This window comes from Heterodontus francisci, chromosome 19 (assembly GCF_036365525.1).
Source record: "Heterodontus francisci isolate sHetFra1 chromosome 19, sHetFra1.hap1, whole genome shotgun sequence".
Classification (NCBI taxonomy): Eukaryota; Metazoa; Chordata; class Chondrichthyes; order Heterodontiformes; family Heterodontidae; genus Heterodontus; species Heterodontus francisci.
The window spans coordinates 13,321,603-13,342,134 of NC_090389.1; the positions used below are offsets into that span (position 1 = coordinate 13,321,603).

The 20,532-nt window shown below is 47.2% G+C and overlaps 1 protein-coding gene across 4 annotated transcripts in view; it reads right to left on the reverse strand.

Annotated features, from left to right (window-relative positions):
* Positions 1-20,532, reverse strand: part of LOC137380364 (cadherin-related family member 4-like) — a 177,448-nt gene that overhangs the window by 115,787 nt on the left and 41,129 nt on the right. For all 4 annotated transcript variants that reach the window (XM_068052295.1, XM_068052294.1, XM_068052291.1 and 1 more), the window contains exons 7-8: positions 13,967-14,070; positions 12,764-12,894 (exon numbers count right to left, since the gene is read on the reverse strand). In XM_068052295.1, coding sequence (XP_067908396.1) covers positions 12,764-12,894; positions 13,967-14,070 — 235 coding nt within the window. The remainder of the gene's footprint in view (positions 1-12,763; positions 12,895-13,966; positions 14,071-20,532) is intronic.

The window sequence follows — 20,532 nt, forward strand, 5'->3', positions numbered from 1 at the left end:
GGAACACAGTGAGACAGTGGGTTTTAAGGAGCTGGGGGTTCAGCAGGAACAGAGTGAGACAGTGGGTGTTAAGGAGCTGGGTGTTCAGCGGGAACACAGTGAGACAGTGGGTGTTAAGGAGCTGGGTGTTCAGCGGGAACAGAGTGAAACAGTGGGTTTTAAGGAATCGGGTGTTCAGCAGGAACACAGTGTGCCAGTGGGTTTTATTGAACTCGGGTGTTCAGCAGGAACACAGTGAGACAGTGGGTTTTAAGGAACTCGGGTGTTCAGCGGGAACAGAGTGAAACAGTGGGTTTTAAGGAATCGGGTGTTCAGCAGGAACACAGTGTGCCAGTGGGTTTTATTGAACTCGGGTGTTCAGCAGGAACACAGTGAGACAGTGGGTTTTAAGGAACTCGGGTGTTCAGCAGGAACACAGTGAGACAGTGGGTTTTAAGGAGCTGGGGGTTCAGCAGGAACACAGTGAGACAGTGGGTTTTAAGGAGCTGGGGGTTCAGCAGGAACACAGTGAGACAGTGGGTTTTAAGGAGATGGGTGTTCAGCAGGAACACAGTGAGACAGTGGGTTTTAAGGAGATGGGGGTTCAGCGGGAACACAGTGAGACAGTGGGTTTTAAGGAGATGGGTGTTCAGCAGGAACAGAGTGAGACAGTGGGTTTTAAGGAGATGGGGGTTCAGCGGGAACACAGTGAGACAGTGGGTTTTAAGGAGCTGGGGGTTCAGCTGGTACACAGTGAGACAGTGGACTTTAAGGAACTCAGGTGTTCAGCTGGAACACAGTGAGACAGTGGATTTTAAGGTTCTCAGGTGTTCAGATGGAACGCAGTGGGACAGTGGATTTTAAGGAACACGGGTGTTCAGCAGGAATGCAGTGAGACAGTGGATTTTCAGGAACACGGGTGTTCAGCAGGAACACAGTGAGACAGTGGGTTTTAAGGAACTCGGGTGTTCAGCAGGAACACAGTGAGACAGTGGGTTTTATTGAACTCGGGTGTTCAGCAGGAACACAGTGAGACAGTGGGTTTTAAGGAACTCGGGTGTTCAGCAGGAACACAGTGAGCCAGTGGGTTTTATTGAACTCGGGTGTTCAGCAGGAACACAGTGAGACAGTGGGTTTTAAGGAACTCGGGTGTTCAGCAGGAACACAGTGAGACAATGGGTTTTATTGAACTCGGGTGTTCAGCAGGAACACAGTGAGCCAGTGGGTTTTATTGAACTCGGGTGTTCAGCAGGAACACAGTGAGCCAGTGGGTTTTATTGAACTCGGGTGTTCAGCAGGAACACAGTGAGCCAGTGGGTTTTATTGAACTCGGGTGTTCAGCAGGAACACAGTGAGCCAGTGGGTTTTATTGAACTCGGGTGTTCAGCGGGAACACAGTGAGACAGTGGGTTTTAAGGAACTCGGGTGTTCAGCAGGAACACAGTGAGACAGTGGATTTTAAGGAACACGGGTGTTCAGCAGGAATGCAGTGAGACAGTGGATTTTAAGGAACACGGGTGTTCAGCAGGAACACAGTGAGACAGTGGGTTTTAAGGAGCTGGGGGTTCAGCGGGAACACAGTGAGACAGTGGATTTTAAGGAACTCGGGTGTTCAGATGGAACACAGTGAGACAGTGGGTTTTAAGGAGCTGGGGGTTCAGCAGGAACACAGTGAGACAGTTGATTTTAAGGAACTCGGGTGTTCAGCTGGAACACAGTGAGACAGTGGATTTTAAGGAGCTGGGGGTTCAACGGGAACACAGTGAGACAGTGGATTTTAAGGTTCTCGGGTGTTCAGATGGAACACAGTGAGACAGTGGATTTTAAGGAGCTGGGGGTTCAGCGGGAACACAGTGAGACAGTGGATTTTAAGGAGCTGGGGGTTCAGCTGGAACACAGTGAGACAGTGGGTTTTAAGGAGCTGGGGGTTCAGCGGGAACACAGTGAGACAGTGGACTTTAAGGAACTCAGGTGTTCAGCTGGAACACAGTGAGACAGTGGATTTTAAGGAGCTGGGGGTTCAGCGGGAACACAGTGAGACAGTGGGTTTTAAGGAACTCGGGTGTTCAGCAGGAACACAGTGAGACAATGGGTTTTATTGAACTCGGGTGTTCAGCAGGAACACAGTGAGACAGTGGGTTTTATTGAACTCGGCTGTTCAGCAGGAACACAGTGAGACAGTGGGTTTTAAGGAACTCGGGTGTTCAGCAGGAACACAGTGAGACAGTGGGTTTTATTGAACTCAGGTGTTCAGCAGGAACACAGTGAGACAGTGGGTTTTAAGGAACTCGGGTGTTCAGCAGGAACACAGTGAGACAGTGGGTTTTATTGAACTCGGGTGTTCAGCAAGAACACAGTGAGCCAGTGGGTTTTATTGAACTCGGGTGTTCAGCAGGAACACAGTGAGACAGTGGGTTTTAAGGAACTCGGGTGTTCAGCAGGAACACAGTGAGACAATGGGTTTTATTGAACTCGGGTGTTCAGCAGGAACACAGTGAGACAGTGGGTTTTAAGGAGCTGGGGGTTCAGCAGGAACAGAGTGAAACAGTGGGTTTTAAGGAGCTGGGGGTTCAACAGGAACACAGTGAGACAGTGGGTTTTAAGGAGCTGGGGGTTCAACAGGAACACAGTGAGACAGTGGGTTTTAAGGAATCGGGTGTTCAACAGGAACACAGTGAGACAGTGGGTTTTAAGGAGCTGGGGGTTCAACAGGAACACACTGAGGCAGTGGATTTTAAGGAACTCAGGTGTTCAGATGGAACACAGTGAGACAGTGGGTTTGAAGGAACTCGGGTGTTCAGATGGAACACAGTGAGACAGTGGATTTTAAGGAGCTGGGGGTTCAACAGGAACACAGTGAGGCAGTGGATTTTAAGGAACTCGGGTGTTCAGATGGAACACAGTGAGACAGTGGGTTTGAAGGAACACGGGTGTTCAGCAGGAATGCAGTGAGACAGTGGATTTTAAGGAACACGGGTGTTCAGCAGGAACACAGTGAGGCAGTGGATTTTAAGGAACTCGGGTGTTCAGATGGAACACAGTGAGACAGTGGGTTTGAAGGAACACGGGTGTTCAGCAGGACTGCAGTGAGACAGTGAATTTTAAGGAACACGGGTGTTCAGCAGGAATGCAGTGAGACAGTGGATTTTAAGGAACTCGGGTGTTCAGATGGAACACAGTGAGACAGTGGATTTTAAGGAGCTGGGGGTTCAACAGGAACACAGTGAGGCAGTGGATTTTAAGGAACTCGGGTGTTCAGATGGAACACAGTGAGACAGTGGGTTTGCAGGAACACGGGTGTTCAGCAGGAATGCAGTGAGACAGTGGATTTTAAGGAACACGGGTGTTCAGCAGGAACACAGTGAGGCAGTGGATTTTAAGGAACTCGGGTGTTCAGATGGAACACAGTGAGACAGTGGGTTTGAAGGAACACGGGGGTTCAACAGGAATGCAGTGAGACAGTGGATTTTAAGGAACACGGGTGTTCAGCAGGAACACAGTGAGGCAGTGGATTTTAAGGAACTCGGGTGTTCAGATGGAACACAGTGAGACAGTGGGTTTGAAGGAACACGGGGGTTCAACAGGAACACAGTGAGACAGTGGATTTTAAGGAACTCGGGTGTTCAGATGGAACACAGTGAGACAGTGGGTTTTAAGGAACACGGGGGTTCAACAGGAACACAGTGAGACAGTGGGTTTTAAGGAGATGGGTGTTCAGCAGGAACACAGTGAGACAGTGGGTTTTAAGGAGCTGGGGGTTCAGCGGGAACACAGTGAGACAGTGGGTTTTAATGAGATGGGTGTTCAGCAGGAACACAGTGAGACAGTGGGTTTTAAGGAGCTGGGGGTTCAGCAGGAACACAGTGAGACAGTGGGTTTTAAGGAGATGGGTGTTCAGCAGGAACACAGTGAGACAGTGGGTTTTAAGGAGATGGGGGTTCAGCGGGAACACAGTGAGACAGTGGGTTTAAGGAGCTGGGGGTTCAGCAGGAACACAGTGAGACAGTGGGTTTTAAGGAGCTGGGGGTTCAGCGGGAACACAGTGAGACAGTGGACTTTAAGGAACTCAGGTGTTCAGCTGGAACACAGTGAGACAGTGGATTTTAAGGTTCTCAGGTGTTCAGATGGAACGCAGTGGGACAGTGGATTTTAAGGAACACGGGTGTTCAGCAGGAATGCAGTGAGACAGTGGATTTTCAGGAACACGGGTGTTCAGCAGGAACACAGTGAGACAGTGGATTTTAAGGAACACGGGTGTTCAGCAGGAATGCAGTGAGACAGTGGATTTTAAGGAACACGGGTGTTCAGCAGGAACACAGTGAGACAGTGGGTTTTAAGGAGCTGGGGGTTCAGCGGGAACACAGTGAGACAGTGGATTTTAAGTAACTCGGGTGTTCAGATGGAACACAGTGAGACAGTGGATTTTAAGGAGCTGGGGGTTCAACGGGAACACAGTGAGACAGTGGATTTTAAGGTTCTCGGGTGTTCAGATGGAACACAGTGAGACAGTGGGTTTTAAGGAGCTGGTGGTTCAGCAGGAACACAGTGAGACAGTTGATTTTAAGGAACTCGGGTGTTCAGCTGGAACACAGTGAGACAGTGGATTTTAAGGAGCTGGGGGTTCAACGGGAACACAGTGAGACAGTGGATTTTAAGGTTCTCGGGTGTTCAGATGGAACACAGTGAGACAGTGGATTTTAAGGAGCTGGGGGTTCAGCGGGAACACAGTGAGACAGTGGATTTTAAGGAGCTGGGGGTTCAGCTGGAACACAGTGAGACAGTGGGTTTTAAGGAGCTGGGGGTTCAGCGGGAACACAGTCAGACAGTGGACTTTAAGGAACTCAGGTGTTCAGATGGAACACAGTGAGACAGTGGGTTTTAAGGAGCTGGGGGTTCAGCGGGAACACAGTGAGACAGTGGATTTTAAGGAGCTGGGGGTTCAGCGGGAACACAGTGAGACAGTGGGTTTTAAGGAACTCGGGTGTTCAGCAGGAACACAGTGAGACAATGGGTTTTATTGAACTCGGGTATTCAGCAGGAACACAGTGAGACAGTGGGTTTTAAGGAACTCGGGTGTTCAGCAGGAACACAGTGAGACAGTGGGTTTTATTGAACTCGGGTGTTCAGCAGGAACACAGTGAGACAGTGGGTTTTCAGGAACTCGGGTGTTCAGCAGGAACACAGTGAGCCAGTGGGTTTTATTGAACTCGGGTGTTCAGCAGGAACACAGTGAGCCAGTGGGTTTTATTGAACTCGGGTGTTCAGCAGGAACACAGTGAGACAGTGGGTTTTAAGGAACTCGGGTGTTCAGCAGGAACACAGTGAGACAATGGGTTTTATTGAACTCGGGTGTTCAGCAGGAACACAGTGAGACAGTGGGTTTTAAGGAACTCGGGTTTTCAGCAGGAACACAGTGAGACAGTGGGTTTTAAGGAACTCGGGTGTTCAGAAGGAACACAGTGAGACAGTGGGTTTTATTGAACTCGGGTGTTCAGCAGGAACACAGTGAGACAGTGGGTTTTATTGAACTCGGGTGTTCAGCAGGAACACAGTGAGACAGTGGGTTTTATTGAACTCGGGTGTTCAGCAGGAACACAGTGAGACAGTGGGTTTTATTGAACTCGGGTGTTCAGCAGGAACACAGTGAGACAGTGGGTTTTATTGAACTCGGGTGTTCAGCAGGAACACAGTGAGACAGGGGGTTTTAAGGAACTCGGGTGTTCAGCAGGAACACAGTGAGACAGTGGGTTTTATTGAACTCGGGTGTTCAGCAGGAACACAGTGGGACAGTGGGTTTTAAAGGAACTCGGGGGTTCAGAGTCGATCGATCGTGTTCGCAAAAAATAGAAAAAAAATCAATGTATGGCATTACAGGAAATCAGGTAAGTTATTGACCGGTGAGTATCTCTCTTTTATTCTCCCTAGACTTCAATATTCGTTCAAACTAAGAGCCGAGAAATTAAAAATTTCAATCGGACCGTGTATATCAGTTAGTAAATTTATAAGCGCATTAATGCAGAGCAGGTCTAGAGGCATTAATTAAAATTAATAGTTTAAACGAGGTACTAACTAGATTGTAAAAGGGAGTGGAGGCTATTTGTTTCAGACTTGATCGTATAACTAGTATTAAAACTAAAAACTAAAGCCAATTTGATAATTTATCACATAATTAAAATCAGTGATCAATTAGTCAAGCAGATCTAGGGGTTAAAGTTAAAGATTAGATAATAGAGGATAATAAAACTAAGGAAGTCTGAATTTTGCAATAAATTAAAATCCAAGATTTTTAGATAATGAGTAAATGAATAAACATTTCAGTTAACCTCCATATAAAATAGTGACAACAACAGAGGAGGACACAGGAGTCAAGGGGCATGTGAGGCAGGCAGAAAGGTGAAGTTAAGCCCACAATCAGAATGGCAGAGCAGGCTTAAGGGGCCGAATGGCCTACTCCTGATCCTATTTCTTATGTTTTTAGAAGCAGCTGATTGGTGAATCTTTTTTTATTTAAGCAGTAAGTTTAATAGTCTAATAAATAGGGCAGCTTGGGCCAGTGGATTGTACATCCTGTTCCATGTGGGAACTCCAGGACACTTCTCCTGTCCTGAACAACCACATGCGCAGGAAGTGTCATCAGCTGCAGTAGATCAAGCTCTGGATTTCAGAGCTTGAGCAACAGCTGACGTCACTGTGACTCATCTGTGAGGTGAAGAGTTTCATGGATAGCACCTTTATAGATGCAGTCACCCCAGAGCTTAAGGGTATAGAGGCAGAGAGGGAATGGGCGACTGCCCGGCAGTCAAGAAGGATGAGGCAGCTAATGCAGGAGTCCCCTGAGTCCACCTCACTCTCCAACCAGTATTCCATTCTGAATACTGGTAAGATTGTGAATGTTGGGGGCATGATTAGTAAGTTTGCAGATGACACCAAAATTGGTGGTAGAGTGGATAGTGAAGAAGGTTGTCTAAGGTTACAACAGGATATAGATCAACTGGGAAAGTGGGCAAGGGATTGGCAAATGGAATTTAATGTAGACAAGTGTGAAGTGATGCATTTTGGGAAGTTAAACTAGGGCAGGACATATACAGTGAATGGCAGGGCCCTGGGGAGTGTTGTTGAGCAGAGAGACCTTGGGGTGCAAGTACATAGTTCCCTGAAAGTGGCAACACAGGTGGACAGGGTGGTGAAGAAGGCATATGGCATGCTTGCCTTCATCGGCCGAGGCATTGAGTACAAGAGTTGGGACGTCATGTTACAGTTGTATATGACATTGGTTAGGCGGCATTTGGAGTACCGTGTGCAGTTCTGGTCGCCGCACTACAGGAAAGATGTGATTAAGCTAGAGAGGGTGCAGAAAAGATTCACAAGGATGTTGCCTGGTTTGGAGGGCTTGAGTTATTAAGAGAGATTGGATAGGCTGGGTCTGTTTTCCTTGGAGCGAAGGAGACGGAGAGGGGACATGATAGAGGTATATAAAATTATGACAGGCATAGATAGGGTAGATCGCCAGAGTCTGTTTCCCATGGTAGGAGTGACTAAAACTAGAGGGCACAGATTTAAGGTGAGAGGGAGGAGGTTTAAAGGGGATCAAAGGGGTAAATGTTTCACACAAAAAATAGTGGGTATCTGGAATGAGCTGCCAGAGGAGGTGGTGGAGGCAGGAACAGTAGCGACATTTAAGTGGCATCTGGACAGGTACTTGAATGAGCAAGGCATAGAGGGATATGGAATTAATGCAGGCAGGTGGGATTAGTATAGATAGGCATTATGGTCGGCATGGACCCGGTTGACCGAAGTGGTTTATGCGGGGAATGCAACCAGAGCCAAGTCCATAGCACCACAGCTGGCTCAGCTGTACAAGGGCGGGGGGGGTGGGGGGCAGGAGAAATATTGGAAAAGCAATAGTGAAAGGGATTCGATACTTAGAGGAACAGAGAGGCCTTTCTACAGCTGCAGATGTGCATCCAGGATGATCGTGTTGCCTCCCTGGCGCTAAGGTCAAGGATATCACTGAGAGGCTGTCGAGCACCCTGAAGGGGGAGGATGAACAGCCAGCAGTCGTGGTCCACATTGGTAGCTACGATATAGGTAGAAAGAGGGATGAGATCCTGCAGGCAGAGTTAAGGGAGCCAGGAAAGAAACTAGCAAGCAGGACCTTCAGATTACTCTCAGTACCATGTGCAAGTGAGTATAGAAATAGGAGAATAGAGCAGATGAATGCATGACTGGAGAGATGGGGCATGAGGGAGAGCTTCAGATTCCTCAGACATTGGGATCAGTTCTGGGGGCGATGGGACCTGTACAGACCGCAAGGGTTGCACCTGAACTGAGCAGGGATCAATGTCCTTGTGGGGCGATTTGCTGGTATTGTTGGGGAGGGTTTAAACTAACTTGGTAGGTGTGTGGAAACCAGGAGGTAATATTAGAGAGGAAAACCAAGGTGCACAGAGAATTGAGAGAGACAGAACTACAGTAAGAAATGCTAAGTTATTAGGTGGGCTGGAATTGAGGAAATGTAATAAGATCTATATTAGGTTTACTGTGCCTATATGTGAATGCACAATGTGGTCAATAAGGTTGCTGAACTGCAGGTGCAGCTAGCCACATGGAAATATGATGTTGTAGCGATAACAGAGGCCTAGCTCAAAGAAGGGCAGGTCTGGGTATTGAATATTCCTGGATACAGGGTATTCAGGAAAGATAGGAAAGGAAGGTTGGAGAAGAGAAGGCTGAGAGAAGATTTGATGGAGGTAATCATGAGGGGTCTGGACAGAGTAGATAGGGAGAAACTGTTCCCACTGGAGAAAGGATCGAGAGCGAGAGGGCACAGATTTAAAGTATTTGGTAAGAGAAGGAAAAGTGACATGAGGAAGAACTTCTTCACGCAGCAAGTGGCTAAGGTCTGGAATGCGCTGCCTGAGAGTGTGGTGGAGGCAGGTTCAATTAAAGCATTTAAAAGGGAATTAGACTGTTATATTAAGAGGAAAAATGTGCAGGATTATAGGAAGAAGGCAAGGGAGGAGCATTAGGTGAATTGCTCATTCAGAGAGTCAGTGCAGACATGATGGGCCATATGGCCTGCACTGTAACAATTCTGTGATTCTGTGAAAGAAAGGAGGAGGGGTGGCAGTATTGATTAAGAACATTAGTGCTGGAGAGAGAGGATGTCCTCGAGCGGTCAAGCACAGAATCCATTTGGTTAGAACTAAGAAAAAGTTGAGGTGTCATTACATTGCCCTGTGAAGTCTATAGGCCAGCAACTAGTGGGAAAAGCTGTAAAGAAACACATTTGTAAGGAAATTTCAGAGAGATGCAAGAATTACAGACTAGCTATAATGGGAGATGTTAATTATCCTAATATAGACTGGGATAGCAATAATGTAAAGGGCAGAGAGGGACAAGAGTTTCTCCAGTGTGTTCAGAAGAATTTTCTACATCAGTATTTTTCCAGTCCAATCAGGAAGGAGGCATTGCTGGATCTGGAACGAGGTGGGAAAGTAAATCATATGTCTGTGGGGAGAATTTAGGAACAGTAGCCATGTCACCATAAGGTTTAGGTTAGCTCTGGAAAAGGACAAGAGGCAATTCAGAGCACAAGTAATTAATTGGGGGAGGGCCAACTTCAATGGGATGAGAACAGATTTGGTCCAGGTAAATCGGAATCAAAGATCGGCAGGCAAAACTGTAATAGGACAATGGGCTGCCTTTAAAGAGGAGATAGCTCAGGTAGAGTCAAGGTACATTCCCACCTGGGGGAATGGTAGGGCAAACAGATCCAGAGTTCCCTGGACGACGGAGGAGATAGAGAGTAGGATGAAGCAGAAAAAGGGTGCATACAATAGATGTCAGGTGGATAATATAATTGAGAACCAGAGGGGAAGTTATAAAAACAAATAAGAGAAGCAAAGAGAGTATAAGAGACTTGCAGTTAACATAAAAGGGAATCCAAAAGTCTTCTATAAGCATTTAAATAGTAAAACAGTGGTAAAAGGAGGAGAGGGGCCGATTAGGGACCAAAAAAGGGATTTATACATTAAGGTAGAGGGCATGTTTGAGGTACTAAATAAATACTTTACATCTGTCTTTACCAAGGAAGGAGATATTGCGCAAGTCATAATGAAAGAGGAGATAGTCGAGATGCTGAATGGGCTAAAAATTGAAAAAGAGGAGGTATTTGATAGGCTGGTTGTACTTAAAGTTGATGTCACCAGGACTGGATGAGATGCATCCAAGGATATGGAGGGAAGTAAGGAAGGAAATTGTGAAGGCACTGGCCATAATTTTCCAATCTTCCTTATATACAGGGGTGGTTCCAGAGAAGAGGAGAATTGCAAAATGTTACACCCTTGTTAAAAAAGGGTCTAAGGATAAGCCCAGTAACTACAGGCCAGTCAATTTAACCTTGGCGATGGGAAAGCATTTAGAAACAATAATTTGGGTCAAAATTAACAGTCATTTGGACAAATGTGGATTAATTAAGGAAATCCAGCATGGATTTGTTAAGGGCAAATCGTGTTTAACTAAAACAAAAACAAGAAATGCTGGAATCATTCAGCAGGTCTGGCAGCATCTGTGGAAAGAGAAGCAGAGTTAACGTTTCGGGTCAGTGACCCTTCTTCGGAACTGACAAATATTAGAAAAGTCACAGATTATAAACAAGTGAGGTGGGGGTGGGGCAAGAGATAACAAAGGAGAAGGTGCAGATTGGACCAGGCCACATAGCTGACCAAAAGGTCACGGAGAACAGGCAAACAATATGTTAATGGTGTGTTGAAAGACAAAGCATTAGTACAGATTAGGTGTGAATACACTCAATATTCAGTGTATTCACACCTAATCTGTACTAATGCTTTGTCTTTCAACACACCATTAACATATTGTTTGCCTGTTCTCCGTGACCTTTTGGTCAGCTATGTGGCCTGGTCCAATCTGCACCTTCTCCTTTGTTATCTCTTGCCCCACCCCCACCTCACTTGTTTATAATCTGTGACTTTTCTAATATTTGTCAGTTCCGAAGAAGGGTCACTGACCCGAAACGTTAACTCTGCTTCTCTTTCCACAGATGTTGCCAGACCTGCTGAGTGCTTCCAGCATTTCTTGTTTTTGTTTCAGATTTCCAGCATCCGCAGTATTTTGCTTTTGCTTTTATTTTAGTGTTTAACTAACTTGCTTGAGTTTTTGATGAGGTAACAGAAAGCGTTGATGAGGGGAATGTGGTTGATGTGGTGTACATGGACTTCCAAAAGGCATTTGATAAATTTAATGCAGCAAAGTGTGGTGATTCATTTTGGAAGGAAGAATGAGGAGAGGCAATATAAAATAAAGGGTACAATTCTAAAGGGTGTGCAGAAGCAGAGGGACCTGAGGGTATATGTGTACAATCATTGAAGGTGCAGAGCAGGTTAATAAAAGTAGTTAATAAAGCACACAGAATTCCGGGGTTTATAATTAGGGGCCTAGAGTACAAAACAAGGAAGTTATGATAAATCTGTATAAATCACTGGTTCATTTCAACAGGAATACTGTGTTCTGGACACCACACTTTAACTAGAATGTGAAGGTATTAGAGAGGGTGCAGAAAAGAGCTACCAACATGGTTCCAGGGATGAGGAACTTCAGTTACTTGGATAGGTTGGAGAAGCTGAGTTCTCCTTAGAGAAGAGACTGAGGAGATTTAAAAGGGGTGTTGAAACTCATGAGGGATCTGGACAGAGTAGATCGAGAGGAACTATTCCCATTGGCAGAAGGATCCAGAACCACAGGACACTGACTAAAGGTGATTGGCAAAAAAAGCAATGGCAACATGAGGAAAAACCTTTTTATGCAGCGAGTGGTTCGGGTCTGGAATACACTGCCTAAGAGTGTGGTGGAGGCAGATTCAATCCAGGCCGTCAAAAGGGAATTAGATAATTATCTGAAGAGAAAGAATTTGCAGGGCTACAGGGAAAATGTTGGGTAGTGGGACTAGGTGAGTTGTTCTTGCAGAGGACCAGCACAGATATGATGGGCTGAATGGCTTTTTTCTGTACTGTATCCATTCTATGATTCTATACTGCTTCAACAATGTTACTCAGTTCCAACCTTAGAAGAATGTCACTTACTGCTCCCATTCTCCGACCAGTCATCCGGGGCCAGTCTGAATGTGAATGCTGGTTAGTTTTGAACGAGGAGCAGTTTTCTGCTGTCGGCTATATCTATTGGGAACTGGATTATAACTGTTCCAGCTCATCTCTCATTGGACTGTTACAGCCACTAGGATGAGATGCCCACACTATCAGGCTGGGCTGGGTTTAGACACAGGGGCCCAGGTGAAGGGTCAGTGCTCCCTTCATTCTCCTCTTTCTCTCTGATCACTGCCCCAAATGTTTAACCAGGAGTGTGTGAGGAAGTGGCATTCACCAGTATCCCTGCCCCAGTCTGAATCGACTCCGACAGGGAGCCTGTGTCTGTGCATAATGGTGCACTGAGGGGAGCTTCAAGTGTTCCTCTCAGAATAGCACAAATGGAATAAATGTATAAGATCAGACAGCAGCAACATAGCAATTGCAAGATGAAGGAAGCCCAATGCTCATTTAATACAGCTACAATCCTGGTAGTCACACGATACAACGATAATGGAGTTGTCCAATGATAATGGAGGCTCCAACAGACCCAGACATGAGGTGAGGAAAACCCCAGTGGTGGAGAGCTTTAGGAACCATCGATCCATTCAAGCCTATTAGACACCCACCTCCTCCCACTGCCTTTCTCCACCCTCACACAGTGTGTTGATTCAGTGACTTACCCTCACCAATATGGAAGGAAGGGTTGAAGGTTGCCAGGTGATAGTGCACTCTGTTTCCTGTAGCAGTCACCTTCGTCACATAATACTCAGGCCCTTGATTCTCTGGAATGCTAACAGTCTTTGAAACAGATCTGCAAGGAGAGTTCAGTTAGCAGGGCAACAGTTTCAGTTCTGAGGATCATCACAGTCCTGTTCACTAACATGGACAGCAGTTGTCATGGAGATGACCTAATGACTAAGCAACTTCATGGCCGTCAGAGACACGACCTTAGCTGTGATGTTCAGTCAGGTGTTGGACAAAATCAAGCACTATATTGGGATTGGAGCCACATGACCAATATCACCCCATTCCGACTCCCCTCAAATACGTTAATAAATTACCTCACTTTCACTGGTCCAAACCATACCAGAGGTAGCAACTAAAGACAGTGCACTCAGACAACTGGTGCCTGGGAGGGTGAACTCTTATAGAACCCAATACTTGCTCAGGTGTAAAAGCCTGCTCCACCTGCTGAACGTACAAAGGACAACTAACAAAACATTGGAAAGGAGGGCTTTGGGGGCAGTACCAGGATGAGGAGGAGGCACGGCTGGTTCGTAAATTTGAGAATGAGAGGTGATCTCATTGAAATGTGCAAGATTCTGGAGGGACCTGACATGGTAGATGCTGAGAAGTTGTCTCCCCTGGTTGGAGAATCTAGAACATGGGGGCACAGTCTTAGGATAAGGTCCAATTATTTCAGAGTGAGATGAGGAGAAAGTTCTTCACTCAGAGAGTTGTGAGTCTTTGAGATTCTCTACCCCAGATGGCTGTGGATGCTCAGTCGTTGAGTATATACAAAGCTGAAATAACGTTTTGAGCTCTAAGGGAATCAAAGGATACGGGGATTGGGTGGGAAAGTGGAGTTGAGGTCAAAGAGCAGTCATGATCTTAATGAATGGTCGAGCAGGCTTGAGGGACTGTATAGCCTACTCCTGCTCATATTTCTTATGTTTCTCTCTTCAGGACGATACTTGGCATGGTTTACATGTAAATACGACAACTGCAGAGCATTCAAAAAACCTGCGACTCAGACTCATTGCCCTGCCTTATGCACAGTGTTGCAATTGGAGAGTTTTGGAACGAATTATAACATTTTAATTCAAAACTTAGACATGCATGGGCCAAGTTGAAATTGGGAATGCAACAGTATTTGTACTCACGTGAAGATCGGAATCCAGTGATTGACTGGAGTGACAACAATTTTCAATGTCCCTTTACAAATGGTTTCTGTCTTCTCTGTCACTGTGATGTGGAGTTCGAAATTCTAATTCAACAAAGAGCAAAGTCAGTGTCAACCACTGCCTCCGGTCACAAGGTCGATTTGCATTGCCATCTATTCTCCTGCTAGTGTCCATGCTGGAGGACAGGGCAACGTGGGGCAGTGTGACTCATTGGCCAGAATTTGACCAGAAAAGTGAAATCCCGCCATCAGGATGAAATGTGTGATCTGAGCTCGCGCTGGTGGGCAGCCAGACTTCGGATAGGATTTTACCAGTGACGGCCAATTAAGAGGCCGCCATTGAGACCATCGTCCAAATAAGGATGGCAGCCTGCTGCTGAGAACTGCTGGCCCAATCAGATGGCTGGCAGATGTGAGCCATGGAACATCCCTCCCCACCACCCCAGGAAGCCACTGGGAGGCCATCTCAATATGTACCTAGCAGTCTCCGCACATGGTGGTGGGAGTTGGGGAGGGTGGGGCTCTGACGCCAGTAAAGTGAAGTGGGGCATGAAGTGCCCGTTCATAAGCCAGTTAATTGGACTAATTGGTTGCATGCCTCTGGTTGGTGGGCGCCCAAGCCACTGCCATTCCTGCTTCTGGGAATATCCCATGGCAGCAGGAAGTCATTGGATTTCCCTCCCGATGCCTTCTGCCAACATTTTAGGAACCTTCCTTCCGAATAGATCGGAAATGGCCCGAAAGCCAATGGAAGCTGGAATCATGAGGAGCGTCCCACTGGCTATATGGGAGCTGGGATTACCAGGAACCTCTCACTGTGCCGGAACGGAAATTACCAGGAACCTCTCACTGTGCTGGAACGGAAATTACCAGGAACCTCACTGTGCTGGAACGGGAATTACCAGGAACCTCTCACTGTGCTGGAACGGAAATTACCAGGAACCTCTCACTGTGCTGGAACGGAAATTACCAGGAACCTCTCACTGTGCTGGAACGGAAATTACCAGGAACCTCTCACTGTGCTGGAACGGAAATTACCAGGAACCTCTCACTGTGCTGGAACGGAAATTACCAGGAACCTCACTGTGCTGGAACGGAAATTACCAGGAACCTCTCACTGTGCTGGAACGGAAATTACCAGGAACCTCACTGTGCTGGAACGGGAATTACCAGGAACCTCTCACTGTGCTGGAACTGGAATTACCAGGAGGTTATCACTGTGCTGGAACTGGAATTACCAGGAGGTTATCACTGTGCTGGAACTGGGAATATCAGGATTTTATCACTGTGCTGGAACTGTGATTACCAGAACATTACCACAGTGCGAGAACTGGGATTACCAGGAACCTCTCACTGTGCTGGAACGGGAATTACCAGGAACCTCTCATTGTGCTGGATGGGAATTACCAGGAGGTTTTCACTGTGCTGGAACTGGGATTACCAGATGGATTTCACTATGCTGGAGCTGGGAATACCAGGTTATCACTGTGCTGGAGCTGGGATTACCATGAGGTTATCACTGTGCTGGAACTGGGATTACCATGAGGTTATCACTGTGCTGGAACTGGGATTACCATGAGGTTATCACTGTGCTGGAACTGGGATTACCATGAGGTTATCACTGTGCTGGAACTGGGATTACCATGAGGTTATCACTGTGCTGGAACTGGGATTACCATGAGGTTATCACTGTGCTGGAACTGGGATTACCATGAGGTTATCACTGTGCTGGAACTGGGATTACCATGAGGTTATCACTGTGCTGGAACTGGGATTACCATGAGGTTATCACTGTGCTGGAACTGGGATTACCATGAGGTTATCACTGTGCTGGAACTGGGATTACCATGAGGTTATCACTGTGCTGGAACTGGGATTACCATGAGGTTATCACTGTGCTGGAACTGGGATTACCATGAGGTTATCACTGTGCTGGAACTGGGATTACCATGAGGTTATCACTGTGCTGGAACTGGGATTACCATGAGGTTATCACTGTGCTGGAACTGGGATTACCATGAGGTTATCACTGTGCTGGAACTGGGATTACCATGAGGTTATCACTGTGCTGGAACTGGGATTACCATGAGGTTATCACTGTGCTGGAACTGGGATTACCAGGAGGTTATCACTGTGCTGGAACTGGGATTACCATGAGGTTATCACTGTGCTGGAACTGGGATTACCATGAGGTTATCACTGTGCTGGAACTGGGATTACCATGAGGTTATCACTGTGCTGGAACTGGGATTACCATGAGGTTATCACTGTGCTGGAACTGGGATTACCAGGAGGTTATCACTGTGCTGGAACTGGGATTACCATGAGGTTATCACTGTGCTGGAACTGGGATTACCATGAGGTTATCACTGTGCTGGAACTGGGATTACCAGGAGGTTATCACTGTGCTGGAACTGGGATTACCATGAGGTTATCACTGTGCTGGAACTGGGATTACCATGAGGTTATCACTGTGCTGGAACTGGGATTACCAGGAGGTTATCACTGTGCTGGAACTGGGATTACCATGAGGTTATCACTGTGCTGGAACTGGGATTACCATGAGGTTATCACTGTGCTGGAACTGGGATTACCATGAGGTTATCACTGTGCTGGAACTGGGATTACCATGAGGTTATCACTGTGCTGGAACTGGGATTACCATGAGGTTATCACTGTGCTGGAACTGGGATTACCATGAGGTTATCACTGTGCTGGAACTGGGAATACCAGGAGGTTATCACTGTGCTGGAACTGGGATTACCAGATGGATTACACTGTGCTGGAACTGGGATTACGAGGAGGTTATCACTGTGATGGAACTGGTATTACCAGATGGATTTCACTGTGCTGGAATTGGGAATGCCAGAAGGTTATCTCTGTGCTGGAACTGGGAAAACCCAGAGGTTATAACTGTGCTGGAACTGGGATTACCAGATGGATTACACTGTGCTGGAACTGGGATTACCGTGAGGTTATCACGCTGCTGGAACTGGGAATACCAGGAGGTTATCTCTGTGCTGGAACTGGGATTACCAGGAGGTTAACACTGTGCTGGAACTGGGAATACCAGAAGGTTATCTCTGTGCTGGAACTGGGAAAACCCAGAGGTTATCACTGTGCTGGAACTGGGAATACCAGGAGGTTATCACTGTGCTGGAGCTGGGATTACCAGATGGATTACACTGTGCTGGAACTGGGATTACCGTGAGGTTATCACGCTGCTGGAACTGGGAATACCAGGAGGTTAACACTGTGCTGGAACTGGGATTACCAGGAGGTTATCTCTGTGCTGGAACTGGGAAAACCCAGAGGTTATCACGCTGCTGGAACTGGGAATACCAGGAGGTTAACACTGTGCTGGAACTGGGAATACCAGGAGGTTATCACTGTGCTGGAGCTGGGATTACCAGATGGATTACACTGTGCTGGAACTGGGATTACCGTGAGGTTATCACGCTGCTGGAACTGGGAATACCAGGAGGTTAACACTGTGCTGGAACTGGGATTACCAGGAGGTTATCACTGTGCTGGAACTGGGATTACCAGGAGGTTATCACTGTGCTGGAACTGGGATTACCAGAAGGTTATCACTGTGCTGGAACTGGGAATACCAGGAGGTTATCACTGTGCTGGAACTGGGATTACCAGGAGGTTATCACTGTGCTGGAACTGGGATTACCAGGAGGTTATCACTGTGCTGGAACTGGGATTACCATGAGGTTATCACTGTGCTGGAACTGGGATTACCAGGAGGTTATCACTGTGCTGGAACTGGGATTACCAGGAGGTTATCACTGTGCTGGAACTGGGATTACCAGGAGGTTATCACTGTGCTGGAACTGGGATTACCAGGAGGTTATCACTGTGCTGGAACTGGGAATACCAGGAGGTTATCACTGTGCTGGAACTGGGAATACCAGGAGGTTATCACTGTGCTGGAACTGGGATTACCAGGAGGTTATCACTGTGCTGGAACTGGGATTACCAGAAGGTTATCACTGTGCTGGAACTGGGATTACCAGGAGGTTATCACTGTGCTGGAACTGGGAATACCAGGAGGTTAACACTGTGCTGGAACTGGGAATACCAGGAGGTTAACACTGTGCTGGAACTGGGAATACCAGGAGGTTATCACTGTGCTGGAACTGGGATTACCAGGAGGTTATCACTGTGCTGGAACTGGGAATACCAGGAGGTTAACACTGTGCTGGAACTGGGAATACCAGGAGGTTATCACTGTGCTGGAACTGGGATTACCAGGAGGTTATCACGCTGCTGGAACTGGGAATACCAGGAGGTTAACACTGTGCTGGAACTGGGAATACCAGGAGGTTATCACTGTGCTGGAGCTGGGATTACCAGATGGATTACACTGTGCTGGAACTGGGATTACCGTGAGGTTATCACGCTGCTGGAACTGGGAATACCAGGAGGTTAACACTGTGCTGGAACTGGGATTACCAGGAGGTTATCACTGTGCTGGAACTGGGATTACCAGGAGGTTATCACTGTGCTGGAACTGGGATTACCATGAGGTTATCACTGTGCTGGAACTGGGATTACCATGAGGTTATCACTGTGCTGGAACTGGGATTACCATGAGGTTATCACTGTGCTGGAACTGGGATTACCAGGAGGTTATCACTGTGCTGGAACTGGGATTACCATGAGGTTATCACTGTGCTGGAACTGGGATTACCATGAGGTTATCACTGTGCTGGAACTGGGATTACCATGAGGTTATCACTGTGCTGGAACTGGGATTACCAGGAGGTTATCACTGTGCTGGAACTGGGATTACCAGGAGGTTATCACTGTGCTGGAACTGGGATTACCAGGAGGTTATCACTGTGCTGGAACTGGGATTACCAGGAGGTTATCACTGTGCTGGAACTGGGAATACCAGGAGGTTATCACTGTGCTGGAACTGGGAATACCAGGAGGTTATCACTGTGCTGGAACTGGGATTACCAGGAGGTTATCACTGTGCTGGAACTGGGATTACCAGGAGGTTATCACTGTGCTGGAACTGGGAATACCAGGAGGTTATCACTGTGCTGGAACTGGGAATACCAGGAGGTTATCACGCTGCTGGAACTGGGATTACCAGATGGATTACACTGTGCTGGAACTGGGATTACCGTGAGGTTATCACGCTGCTGGAACTGGGAATACCAGGAGGTTAACACTGTGCTGGAACTGGGAATACCAGGAGGTTATCACTGTGCTGGAACTGGGAATACCAGGAGGTTATCACTGTGCTGGAACTGGGAATACCAGAAGGTTATCACAATGCTGGAACTGGGAATACCAGAAGGTTATCTCTGTGCTGGAACTGGGAAAACCCAGAGGTTATCACTGTGCTGGAACTGGGAAAACCCAGAGGTTATCACTGTGCTGGAACTGGGATTACCAGGAGGTTATCACTGTGCTGGAACTGGGAATACCAGGAGGTTATCACGCTGCTGGAACTGGGAATACCAGGAGGTTAACACTGTGCTGGAACTGGGATTACCAGGAGGTTATCACGCTGCTGGAACTGGGAATACCAGGAGGTTAACACTGTGCTGGAACTGGGAATACCAGGAGGTTATCACTGTGCTGGAACTGGGAATACCAGGAGGTTATCACTGTGCTGGAACTGGGAATACCAGGAGGTTAACACTGTGCTGGAACTGGGAATACCAGGAGGTTATCACTGTGCTGGAGCTGGGAGTACCAGAAGGTTATCACTGTGCTGGAACTGGGAATACCAGGAGGTTATCACGCTGCTGGAACTGGGATTACCAGGAGGTTAACACTGTGCTGGAACTGGGAATACCAGGAGGTTATCACTGTGCTGGAGCTGGGAATACCAGGAGGTTATCACTGTGCTGGAACTGGGAATACCAGGAGGTTATCACTGTGCTGGAGCTGGGATTACCAGATGGATTACACTGTGCTGGAACTGGGAATACCAGGAGGTTATCTCTGTGCTGGAACTGGGAAAACCCAGAGGTTATCACTGTGCTGGAACTGGGAATACCAGGAGGTTATCACGCTGCTGGAACTGGGATTACCAGATGGATTACACTGTGCTGGAACTGGGAATACCAGGAACCTCTCACTGTGCTGGAACGGAAATTACCAGGAACCTCTCACTGTGCTGGAACGGAAATTACCAGGAACCTCTCACTGTGCTGGAACGGAAATTACCAGGAACCTCTCACTGTGCTGGAACGGAAATTACCAGGAACCTCACTGTGCTGGAACGGAAATTACCAGGAACCTCTCACTGTGCTGGAACGGAAATTACCAGGAACCTCACTGTGCTGGAACGGGAATTACCAGGAACCTCTCACTGTGCTGGAACTGGAATTACCAGGAGGTTATCACTGTGCTGGAACTGGAATTACCAGGAGGTTATCACTGTGCTGGAACTGGGAATATCAGGATTTTATCACTGTGCTGGAACTGTGATTACCAGAACATTACCACAGTGCGAGAACTGGGATTACCAGGAACCTCTCACTGTGCTGGAACGGGAATTACCAGGAACCTCTC